This window comes from Morone saxatilis, unplaced genomic scaffold, assembly GCF_004916995.1.
Source record: "Morone saxatilis isolate NCDOM2014 unplaced genomic scaffold, NCSU_SB_2.0 Contig14, whole genome shotgun sequence".
NCBI classification, from domain to species: domain Eukaryota; kingdom Metazoa; phylum Chordata; class Actinopteri; family Moronidae; genus Morone; species Morone saxatilis.
Window position 1 is genome coordinate 5,148,246 of NW_023339696.1, and position 11,704 is coordinate 5,159,949.

Below are 11,704 nucleotides of genomic sequence, written 5' to 3' on the forward strand. Positions count from 1 at the left end.
AATAAAGTCACTAGAAAGGCCAGAAGGGTGAGAAGCGGGTTGAGTGGAGAGTGCTGGCAGGATGGAGATTGAGAATTGAAATACTGTAGCCAATGTCCAGTAGATATCTGCTGGTATCAAGAAGGCTGGGCAGAGGCAGGAAAAAGTTGAAATAGATAGCATAGCTCCCGTAACTTTCAATTTCGTATCTGTACAGTTCCGTGAATAAGGCTGAAGAAGGTTAGAGTTCTGGAACCTGTAGAAGAGTAGGATGCAGTGAATGGCTTAACACTGACGCCAAAAGAGCTTCAGGATGAAGGAGAAAAGTGAGTCACCAAAATGTCTCTCGGTACATGGTTCTCCAGATTAGACTGTCTTCATGTATTAGTTCCATTCTAAACGTTCAACTTCTCTTTTTGATTCGAGTTGATAATCTTATGCAGATCGTCGAGTGTATGTGCGATGTGTACGTGATTGATCGACATGTTCTAGCTGATGTCCATCTGCTTTATTCTCAACAGAAGTGAGCGTGGATACAACACAAAAAAGAACCTACCTAAAAACGGTAAAAAGTCAAAAAAAAAAAAAAAGAGTATTCAAAAGAATCTGAAACCTCTTTATTTGTTAAGAAATGTATGATGATATTTCAGTCAGTGGAACCTGCTTCTTATTCCTCTTTTCTCTCTCAAGTTTCCAGTCCTCCAAGAAAACTTGGATGTATACATGGGTTTGCAGCAGTTTATTGTCACATCTGGCACCAGTAAGTGATTCTCCTTTTCTTCTTTACGGTGTGTCTTTTTTCAGTATAGTAAAACGTTAGGATGACCTGTCCTAAAATTCTTCTTTCAGGTCGGAGGCTTAATATCTCTGCTGAGAACGATTGCCGCCGACTTCACTGTTCTCTCAGGGACCTCAGCTCCCTACTTCAAGCTGTCGGACGCTTGGCTGAGCATTTCATCGGAGAAATCTTTGCTGCACGTTTCAGTGACGCCCTGGCAGTGGTGGAGAGGTCAGTGCTCTAAAACATAAAAAGTGATCGTATGCTTGTTTATTACTGATTTAATACTCTATATTACTGGATCTCAACTGGGTCCCTTTGAAGTTGGTTGGTTTCTGTTTAAATAGTTTTGTGTTAAAACGTATTCACTGTTTCATACTGTAATAAGTGGTGTGTATTTCCATTTGAAGAGCAAAATATCATAATGAACCTTCTGTTTCTTTTTCAAGGTTGGTGGAAGTGACTTGCTACGGCTCTCAGACCAGCCTTTACGACCTGGAGACCGCTGTGCCTTCTGTGCTCAAGCCAGACCTCATTGATGTGTGAGTATCACATGTTCAAAGCAAAACTCAACCCTAACATGTGATCTGTGTCACTGTGAGAAAAAATTTTTATAAGTTACAAATAACAAGACGAAACTGTTGCGTTATCAAAAGCTCTTTGCAGTATCACTGACACAATAATAGGGGAACTGAGTGTGTGAACAGTGAGTGTGAATTTAGACACTTAACAGCCGTGTTTCACAGTTTTTACAAAAGCCGCTGAACAGCAGCCCTAGCTAGTTGCTTCCTGTTCATAGTTATCAGAGCTAACAGAGTTTTACATAATGAAGTTACAGGATAATTTTACTTTTTGAAATTAATACTATCATAAATATACTAAACACATCGCAAGTGACATTGTAAATTCAAATGTGGAACAAATTAAGCTTTGTTTTATTCAGTGTTTTAACTGTGTGTGTTGTTTGTTACAGACATGCACAGGCCCTTGCTGCTTTGCAAGCGTACTCTCACTGGCTGGCACAGTTCTACAGTGAGGTTCACAGTCAAAACCAGAGCCAGTTCATCAACCTCATCACATCTGCAATAGATGCCAGTAGCCCACTCATCACAGCTAAGGTAGCTTGATACATTATTAGTTTCTTTCTTCTTCTTTCAAAAAATAAAATTATAAGAGTGCAGTTCATGGATACGTGATCTAAAAAATGTTGAAACAGTGGTTAAGTGAGGAGGAAGTATGACGTGAAAAATATTAACCAACACTTAAAATGGTTAGCCCATGTTCACAGGAGCTTCTTTTTGTGTTTATGTTCTACTTTGTTTATCTGGTCCTTTTTGTTTTGCTCAAGTTTGCTCAAATGTTGTTATGATTAAATTATGAAGTTTGATTCATTCACATCTTGTACATAACTGATTAATTATCTGTGATAGTTCTGCGTTATTGACAGTATTTCCTTTCACATGATGAGACATAAAGCAGACCTTATTTAAATCACTGTAACATACACAGCAAGCTACATCAGAAGATTGTGGGACACTAGAAAAGATGTCATTGCTTTGTTAATGGATAATGGATAAAAGAGTGTAGCTGTAATTCCCTATTCGTATGGTAAAGTAAGAGTGTTACTAAATGGTTCTTCTTTCAACACCTAAATTCTGTCTTTATCTCCAGGTACCTGAAAAGTTGCTGCTTTCATCATGCCATCTGATGGTTTCCATAACCTCTACAGTGCGGCCTGTGTTCTTGGTCACTTTGCCAGCTGTTCAGAACATCTTCAACCTCATTACCACAGAGAATCAGACCCGCAGGCTTCCACAAGAGGTAAATGTTTGTTTGCTTTGTATGCTTTTAATTTGCTCAATTATTTAATAAAAACAGAATTGTGGATTTATGACCTTCATAGTTTATAAGATGATTTATTTGTCAGTTTAAAAAGTCTGAAGTTCTTGAAATGTCTGCTATACATGCAGTAATTCCTCTGTTTGTTCGTGTGTGTTTCTACAGGCTCACATGTTGGTGTGTAGGGCTTTGTCCAACATGCTGTTGCTCCCATGGCCGAATTTACCAGAGAATGAGCAGCAGTGGCAAACGCGCTCCAGCAACCATGCCAGCCTACTGGCAGCGCTCACTCGAGAATACCGTATTTTACGAGGGACAGTGAACATTACTCCACGGCAACCCGTTCTGAATAACAGTCAGTATTTCTTTCCTTCTTTTTGTTTTTAAATTATTATACAGACACCTTTTTTTCTCACCCTGTTTTCTTGGTCTTACTCTGATTGTGTTTCTGACCATTTTTCTTTCTACTGCAGTGAAAGCAGTGATACAGCAGACTCTGCCTGTGCTCAGGGACATAGTGGACAGCATCTCTGGGGAATCCACAAAATCACGTCAGATCTGTTACCAGAGTCTTCAAGAGTCTGTCCAAGTGTCCCTGAGTCTTTTCCCAGTGTTTATTCAGCAGCCAGGTCAGTGTTTCTTATTTACAGTTTGTTTAAAAAATGTATCACAGTATGAAGATGATCCATCCATTCACGTTTCTGCACCTACTTGCCCTGTCAGAGGGGACCAGTATGCACTGTACTGGGAAATATGTTTCTCTGCCTCCTACTAGTGCATACATGATAATAACATTACTGACCAGATCAACATCATTATATTATCTAAACACTTTACTTTTGTTATAATTTAGTTTATGTTTGCTGTAGGAATTTGTGGGGAAGTTTGTTTAAATTATAGCAACCTGAATCTGATAGTATGCAAACATCTTGTGTTAACTTTGTTCTCTTTCTCTGTTCTCTGAACAAAGAAATAATTGATAACTGTTCTAAGTAAATACAATTTAATATTCATTAATACAAATAAGAGATTAAATTCTGAAGACTTGAAAACAAAGTTTGACACAGGTTCGTCTGACTGACCAGTTTTGTTAATTGTCACTTTTCTTCCACAGATGTGACGGACGAGATGTTGGCCTTCTTCTTGACGCTGTTTCAGGCGTTGCGAGTCCAGATGGGTGTTGCCTTCACGGGGCAGATCATCCACACTTTCCTCAGCATGTTCACCAGGTAAAAAAAACAACACACTTTACATCACCAGAATGTGGATAAAGGTCTAAGTGGCACGGGGTAAAACACTGTTGGTATCACAAATTAATGCAATGTCACTCATGTGCTTCAGGGAACAGCTGGCAGCCAGTATTTTGCAAGAGGGCAGTGCAGGGTGCAGAGTGGTACAGAAGTTCCTGAAAATCTTGCAGGTGGTGGTGCAAGAGCCTGGTCAAGCTTTCAAACCCTTCCTGCCCAGCATCCTCTCTCTGTGCATGGAGCAGGTTTACCCAGTTGTGGCAGAGGTCAGTTGGTTCTCACCTGTCTTCAGTTAATATTCTGGGTGTGGTTTTATTGCATTTGAATTGATTAGCCTGCTAGCATCTAAAGTTAGCATAGTGTGTCACTTCTCCCTTTGGAAATCATATAAAATGTACCTATATTTAAATGTGAATGATTTAATACTGCCAGTATTACATAAAATAATCAAATTAATAGTTGGCAAATTGGAATTATTAGTGATATAATTTCGGATGCTGTCTTTTTGTCTTTGGCATTTATAACATTTCCTGGATAACAGATGATCATTAAATATCTTCTCTTTGATAGCGGTCTTCCCCCGACGTCAAGGCAGAGATGTTTGAGTTGCTATACCAAATACTTCACCAAAACTGGAGATACTTCTTTAAAACTTCAGTCTTAACAAGTGTCCAGAGAGGAGCTGCTGAAGATACCATGGAAAATGAGGCCCAGTTCACAGCTGCCATGCAGGTGTGTGTAAACATGTAGCTAAAGTTGTCACTATATACCTTTTTGGTAGATGATAGTTATTGTTTAATGTATCGCCACTTCTTTTCCTGACGTGCTGAAATATCTTTTCCAGGCTTTCGGACAGTCTTTCCTGCAGCCTGACATCCACATCTTCAAGCAAAATCTCTCCTATTTGGAGTCCCTCAACAGCAAGCACAAGTTGTATCACAGAGTAAGATGAGCTTTTGTGTCAGTGTTTTTGCTTTTAGAGATGAAGGTTGTCATGGAGCAGAGTTTCACTGATTCTCCTTGTCTGTCCTGCACAAAATATCAGGCAGAATTAAACTTAACTCTTTTATAATATATTTGATAAAAAAGGATTACATGTTTTCTTAAGACGTGTCCCCTCATTCACCCACTGTGATTGAGAGCCGCAGTGACTCATTGTCCTTATTTTGTTTTTATTGTGCTTTAGAAGCTTTTCCGGACCTCGATGCTCCTCCACTTCATCAACGTGCTGCTGCAGGTCCTTCTCCACAAAAGTCACGACCTTCTGCAGGAGGAAATCACTGTTGCTATTTATAACATGGCCTCTGTCGACTTCGATGCCTTCTACTCGGCCTTCATGCCGGAGTTCCTCAATGGCTGCCAGGGTGTGGACACCAGCCAACGAGCTGTTCTCGCACGCAACTTCAAGCTTGAGCGGGTAAGATTTAAATTTTTCATTGACATTGCTTCTCCTCCCTCCTTGTGAGCTATTCTCTACCTTATGGGTAACCATGGTAATGCATTTCGCAGGCTGTTGGCTCATATAGTACTTTGCATTAGACCAGAACAGAGTAAACCAACTGTCACGTATATGATGTAGCAAGACAGCTGCTTTCTCTACAACAGCTGCCAAATATGACAATAATCTGAAAAAGATTTCTCACTCAACCTCAGCCATGCAGATAGTTTAGTATTATTTCTCCGAGCTTTGATACATTGCATCCCAGACACATTGCATGTGTGAGCAGTGTGTGTGCTTTGCAGAAACTCTTTCTTTCATTGCGCCGCCCATGTTAACAGCCCACGTGAGAAGCATGGCTTCACTATAGAGTAGAGGTCTCACCTATTTTTTCCCATGAGACGTGCGGTTCTCAGCTAAAATAGACATCTGTTCATAGTTATATAAACATCATACCAGCAACATATAGACTGTTAACTACACTTTCAATTTCTATATCTGTAGCTGTCACAGACATGAAAACTATATAAATATCTTTTTTAACACCTCTGTCTAGCTTTTCTGTGGACAGAACTCATTCGTTTGATAACAAGGCTTTTATTGTATGGTATTTATTAAAGGTAGTAGAATGTAGAAACAGAGCTAAGCAGCACACCACAGGCTTACGAGCCGCAACAGTTCGGCGAGGTAGTGTGTCCCGTGCGTTAGATTTCCACTCCCAATAACATTTTAAAATATGTAATTATTAGTTGTCCAGTGTGTTGTCAGTAATCCACAGAACACACTGTGAAGATTTTATTTGGGACTATTAAACTGTTCAGTGAGTGTTCTGTAGATATTACACTTTCCGTATTGCCCCCTAACACCAGTATGTTTGTATTTGCCTGTTATTTTGAGTGTTGTTTTTTTTCCCCTGCAATTGAACCTCTGTCAACTCCTGTCTCTTCTGGAGAATTAATATTACTGTTCAACTTTTCTTTTCTTTGTCAAGGACTTGCCTTCATTCACTCAAAGCGTGCAGCGGCTGGTGAATGACCTTCGCTACTACAGACTGTGTAATAGTAGTCTGCCCACTGGCACCATCAAGCTATAGCACAACGACTGCTTGAACCACTCCACACATCAACTATGATCAAGGACTGCCTGTGCTGACCACTTTGCCCAACACTCCTTCTCCAATTCAGCTTTGGTCCACCTATTTGAAGTAATAGGAAGGAACAACATGCATTGTTTGGTTGAGTAATTGGAGGTTGAGGATGCTGCTGATTTTTCTCTTTGATTTCTACTGTAGAAGGTTGGCGCATAATTATTTTTTAAAAAGCAGCGCCCTCCTTACGTGTTGCCAATGATAATTTGGCAAGAAATGTAAACCTGGTCTGCAGTTGGCTTTTGCCCAGACCGGGAGCAGTCTGAGCCAGGCCTTCTTTCCCACGCCTCCGCAGTTAAGCTGGGCCGGGACTGAGCACTTTCAACTCATTTTGAGTTTTTAAAATGTCTGCTTTTATTCATTTTGCCTTCATTTTTTTTTTCATCTCCAAAGGAGACAGACTCTCAACTTAAGATCTTTCATATCATTCCATTCTGAAAAAGAGAACCTGCTTGATTAATAAAGTGCTTTTTTAGTAAAACTCAGGTATTTGTGATTTCATGATTTTATTGGTCTATGTGCTCTTGTAATGTTGTTTAGTATTGTTTGTGATAATAATGGTTAAACTAAGAGATTCAAGACTTTTCTGTATGTTGTTTACACTGTTTTGCTTTTAACTTAAATTCATCAATTTCACCTGCTGAATATTGTTTTTCAGCCATGCATATTTTTAGAACGCACGCACAAATAATCAAATAGTTGTTCTGGGTCTTGACAGAGCTAATGGATAAAGCACAGCAGATTTACATTTTGAGAATTGCTAAAACCTTTAACAGAAGCATCAAGAGTCAGGTTTAATGTGTGGCATGTGACACATCACCTGACGAATAGGGTGTGTGTGTGTGTGTAAGGACGCAGCATGCGCAAGATAGGAAGCATCACCACAGGAAGAATAATTAAACAACTTCACAACTCGACACAATATGTTGCATCATCTTTTCTGTAGGTTGAACTCGCAGTGAGAACTGCAGCTTCGATAGTATCTGTTGCTGTAAATCTGTAATTTAATTTTAATGGCTACAAGGAGTAACTAATGCAACTAATGGATTTGATCGGTCAACTCCTTTAATTTGATTATACCTTGCTGCCAAATATATACTAGTTATGTCTTCAGTGTAAAAATGTAGATTCCATTTGAGATGTTAGGCTTCTATTTACAGAAGTGCATTGAAATTGAGCCTAAAATGTCTTATAATCACTTAAGATTGTCATATGTATGTGTTTGTATTTAAAGTAATTTCCACCAATTTTACATCTCAAAATTATGTACTTATTATTGGGGAGTACTTTTGAGTCTAAAAACAATTGTTGCATTCTGGGAAGTGTAGCATCCAGCGGTTTTGGACCACCAACGTTACGAAAATGTTTTATTCTGGAGCTGGAGGGCCCCTTTGTTATCTAGTCCCATGGTTATGGTGTGTATTTAACATTCAGTTTAAGGTTTGGATATTCTGTAAAACTTCGAGCATCATTCAAAGCTCTAGTTGTAGAAACGGAAGTGCAGGATGAGTGTCTGGCTCTTAAACTCACCGCCACACGTACATTGTTACATTCAGGTGGCTCCATGGAATAGATAGTGATTTACGCACAGAACTTAGTTACTTAGAGTTTATTGTTAAATCAAATTACGGAACCAGACGCACTACTCATGAAACCTTTCTGAGTTCTCGGTCAGTGCTGGATTAAACTTTATTCTGGCAACAGCAGACACTTCTGGCATCACTGGAGTTAAATGTGCTTCAGTTTGAGTGACAGCCGGGGGCAGACAGACAGGGGGATGACTCGTGAGTTTTGATTGAAGAGGGTTGACTTCTCGCTGTAGAGGCTGACAGAATACAAGTCAAAACATGGTCATGTTGCAGCGGTGCCTTTTTAAGAGAATTCAGCAGTTTTATTCAGGGAATCAAGCAAGCACTAAAAGTCTGCTGTCTGGGTTCCCCACCGCGCTGCTTCAGGGACACAGACCTGCTGTCTGCAGGAACATTTCAAGTAAGTGACTGAATTTATATTAACTGATCGGTACGGATTTTGCCTTTTCTCTGAGGAACGCTATTAAGTGATCGGACTATCTGGCGCAACATCAGGACTCAATGTTGGCTTAGAAATCGACCGATTAATTTAATAAATCTTTGTTTGAATATGTGATGCTGACATAACTCAATTTCTTGAGATTTAGATAATAAACGACTGATTAACATTATTGGCATCGAGTTTAAGAGCGCTCACCTCTGATGCGCCACCTGTATTTGTTCATTTGTTCCAAACTTTTTCTCCATTTGCGAAAACAAATTCGCTTGCCAAACTCCTGGGGTCATGAACTGGAACTAGGTTAGAGGTACAGACGATAGTGTTGATGGTGTGGGTGACCAACACAGTGACCTGCGGTTTTGCGTAATCGGGCCAAAACCTGTGCGTAATGTGTGTGTACCATGTATGACACCCTAACCATTTTCCCAGAGAGAAACTTCTATCCAGCAAGTTACCGAGTCGCTGAGTTGAGTTCCTCTCGTGGTGGGTCACGTGTGTATGTAATTGATCGCATGCAGTCATTCATTAGCTCCTAAGTGGTGTTGCAGTTGGTATTCTGTGCGCAACTACAACTAACCATCTGAACACGCATAAAATCTGATGTGCCCATTTCATTCTGCTCACAGAGGGCAGTTCACATTCAAACCTCTGTGAGTGACTTTGGGTCAGAGTATAGAAGTTGGTAGAAGTCCTGTTCTCTGTGTCCCAGCAGGTCTTCCAGATGTAAGGGAGCAGACTCTTGTAGCTGTAAAGCCAGATGGAGTTCAACGTCGTCTTGTTGGGCAGATCATTCAGCGGTTTGAGCAGCGGGGCTTTAAGTTGGTGGGCCTCAAAATGCTGCAGGTATAGAAGTCTGAAATAAATGTGTTTGTTTTATGTGCAAGTTCTCTGTATAATTTATTTTACCCTAGCATGACTCTGTTGTGAAGGTGTCCGAGGATCTCCTGTCTCAGCACTACTGTCAATTGAGGACTAAGCCCTTCTATCCCACGCTGGTGCATTACATGACCTCAGGGCCTGTAGTTGTCATGGTGAGGGTTCCTTGTAAGATACTCCTGTATCTTTTTTTTTATTTATTATTTCAACCTTTGCATAAGGTTGACAGACATGAAAGGTATGGTTTAGAAAATGCCTGTACCTAGTACTTAATGTACACAGTATTTCAGGTGCCAACCTGCTACTAAACTCAACAAGTTTGGAATATATTGTATTTTTGTGTGTATATGTTTGTCATTTTGTTTTTGTTTAGGTGTGGGAGGGCTACAAAGTAGTTGAAACATCACGTATGATGGTGGGACATACTAACCCAGCTGAGGCCCAGGCAGGCACAGTCAGAGGAGATTTCAGCATTCATGTCAGCAGGTAATGTGATGTCATTATGTGCACAGTGAGTATCAGGAATAAACAACATTATGAGCCTGCCACCATCCAGGTGTGTGATATTTCTGATTTGATTGTCAATTAACGGTGCATTTTGGTCATTTAAAGGAACGTGGTTCATGCCAGTGATTCACCAGAGGGGGCACAGAGGGAGATCCAGCTGTGGTTTCAGGGAAAGGAGCTCCTGAACTGGGACTGCTGTTACCAGACCAGTACCTGTGAGGTGTGAAGATGCTGAGAGTGGAACGCAGTGAGAATCAGTAATACTACCTCTTCTCCTGCTGCTCAAAGGTCTGTCTCTTGTGACAGTGTGACCGCAGTGATTTAAAAAGATGAGTCATATTCAGTGTTCTTACCAAGTAATTTACCTCAGTAAGTGCTCTTAGAACCACAAAGAGTTTTGTGTGTTTTTTTATACTCTAAGCTACATTAGCAACTACACACATATAAATGTATAGCTGTCTCATCTTTTCATTGAACAGCCATAATAGGAGAGGTTTGCCTGAGGTCTCAGGATGAGATGTGTGTCGTAATCATTTGTCATTCTGGCCCTTTCAGCAGATAGATACAGTATTTTATTAAACACAAATGACCCATGCAGAAATTGTTAGTGGCTCAGAACCAGATTTTCAGATTAAATATTATTTTTATAAAGTAGGTATAACATCACCCAATAAGTCCTTCTGAATAATAGGTAAAATTTGACGTGCTTGTTTATTTGAAACATTGTCGCTTTCATCAAAATCATAATGAACACTAATCTGAACATGCTGTAACAATGTAAGAACTGACTTTCACCCCCAGCAGCTGCTCTGCTGTGTGATGATACTGCATAGCTCAAGTGAATCTCAAGCTCAAGTTTTTCATCAAAGAGAGAAAAAAAAATCTGAAATGTTTTCAAAAGATTGAAATCTTTTTTTTGGCAACATAACAAAAAAACATATTTCTACAAAGCCTTGCTGAGAAGGAACAATAAAATACTCTGTATGTCCTCAAATAATTTATGTAATTATTCTACTTGACTAATCGAGTAAATGTGTTTACTTAAATCATTGAGCAATTCTCTTACCTCTTTTTGAAACCACTGTGAGGCAGAAGAAATTAAATACGAGGGTGAACAGTTTCAAGGCAAGTTCAAAACCTTGTTAGGAACTGTCTGTAATGGGAATAGTTTTGCATAGTTGAGCCTGAATCAAATAATCACTCTTCAGAACATCTGACCTCTGGTGAATGTTATTTATAAAATGTGCTGGTGCTGTCAGTGTGAAAATCTACTGAAGCTACGTGCCGTGTGCTGCTCAGCTCCGTACAATGATAATTTACCTGGTATTGAACTCTGGAATGATTCAGATTCAGTTTGTCTTCATTGGCACTTGCTTTTTCAATTCTTCTTACAGCTGTAAAAATGAGATGAGTCTGACTTGTGCACTCAGTATCAATTATAAAACTACTTATTAAGAATTCTTCAATTCATTCTTGAAATTGTTTGTCTTAATTATATAACTTTGTCTATGTCAGAAGATGTAAAGAAGGGTTGCAGTGAACTCATAGCTATGATACAAAAATACACATACTGTTTTATTCAAGCCAGTACAGTGACAGCAATGTATCCCTTATGTATCTGTATTGTACATTATGTCATGATATCACAAGATTTACAATGAAAAACACAGAATCAGAAAACATTTTAGTCTCCACAGAACAGCATAGAAGGAGTTGTGACTGAAATTGTATATATATATCAGTTTAATGTGTATTTGGTCTAAAACCCGATCTGGCTGCAACATGCGACATGTCTTAATACAGGTTGATGTGCAGGCAATAAAAACTCTGAATCGATCAAACATGTGACTGTTCTGTAGAGTCAT

The 11,704-nt window shown here is 39.5% G+C and overlaps 2 protein-coding genes across 2 annotated transcripts in view; both read left to right on the forward strand.

Moving 5' to 3' along the window:
• xpo6 (exportin 6) overlaps window positions 1-6,909 on the forward strand; it is a 14,467-nt gene extending 7,558 nt beyond the window's left edge. Inside the window, exons 12-24 of the mRNA XM_035654982.1 lie at window positions 670-739; window positions 829-988; window positions 1,207-1,299; window positions 1,731-1,875; window positions 2,429-2,578; window positions 2,762-2,951; window positions 3,070-3,225; window positions 3,711-3,825; window positions 3,938-4,109; window positions 4,414-4,575; window positions 4,688-4,786; window positions 5,030-5,260; window positions 6,273-6,909. Of these exons, the coding sequence (XP_035510875.1) occupies window positions 670-739; window positions 829-988; window positions 1,207-1,299; window positions 1,731-1,875; window positions 2,429-2,578; window positions 2,762-2,951; window positions 3,070-3,225; window positions 3,711-3,825; window positions 3,938-4,109; window positions 4,414-4,575; window positions 4,688-4,786; window positions 5,030-5,260; window positions 6,273-6,374 (1,845 nt within the window). The 3' untranslated portion in view covers window positions 6,375-6,909. The remainder of the gene's footprint in view (window positions 1-669; window positions 740-828; window positions 989-1,206; window positions 1,300-1,730; window positions 1,876-2,428; window positions 2,579-2,761; window positions 2,952-3,069; window positions 3,226-3,710; window positions 3,826-3,937; window positions 4,110-4,413; window positions 4,576-4,687; window positions 4,787-5,029; window positions 5,261-6,272) is intronic.
• Window positions 6,910-8,217: 1,308 nt separating this feature from the next.
• On the forward strand, window positions 8,218-11,556 carry nme4 (NME/NM23 nucleoside diphosphate kinase 4). The gene is made up of 5 exons (XM_035654984.1): window positions 8,218-8,417; window positions 9,169-9,299; window positions 9,386-9,487; window positions 9,706-9,818; window positions 9,945-11,556. Exons 1-5 carry the CDS (start codon window positions 8,276-8,278, stop codon window positions 10,063-10,065), a joined length of 609 nt encoding a protein of 202 aa, XP_035510877.1. The 5' UTR covers window positions 8,218-8,275; the 3' UTR covers window positions 10,066-11,556.
• The last annotated feature ends 148 nt before the right edge of the window (window positions 11,557-11,704 follow it).

Bases quoted from the DNA above. Each gene is read 5' to 3' on its own strand.
- nme4 (XM_035654984.1), top strand. From the start codon at position 8,276: ATGGTCATGTTGCAGCGGTGCCTTTTTAAGAGAATTCAGCAGTTTTAT. The intron at 8,418-9,168 runs GTAAGTGACTGA...GTGTCCCAGCAG, and splicing joins TGTCTGCAGGAACATTTCAA to GTCTTCCAGATGTAAGGGAG. The intron at 9,300-9,385 runs GTATAGAAGTCT...TCTGTTGTGAAG, and splicing joins TGGGCCTCAAAATGCTGCAG to GTGTCCGAGGATCTCCTGTC.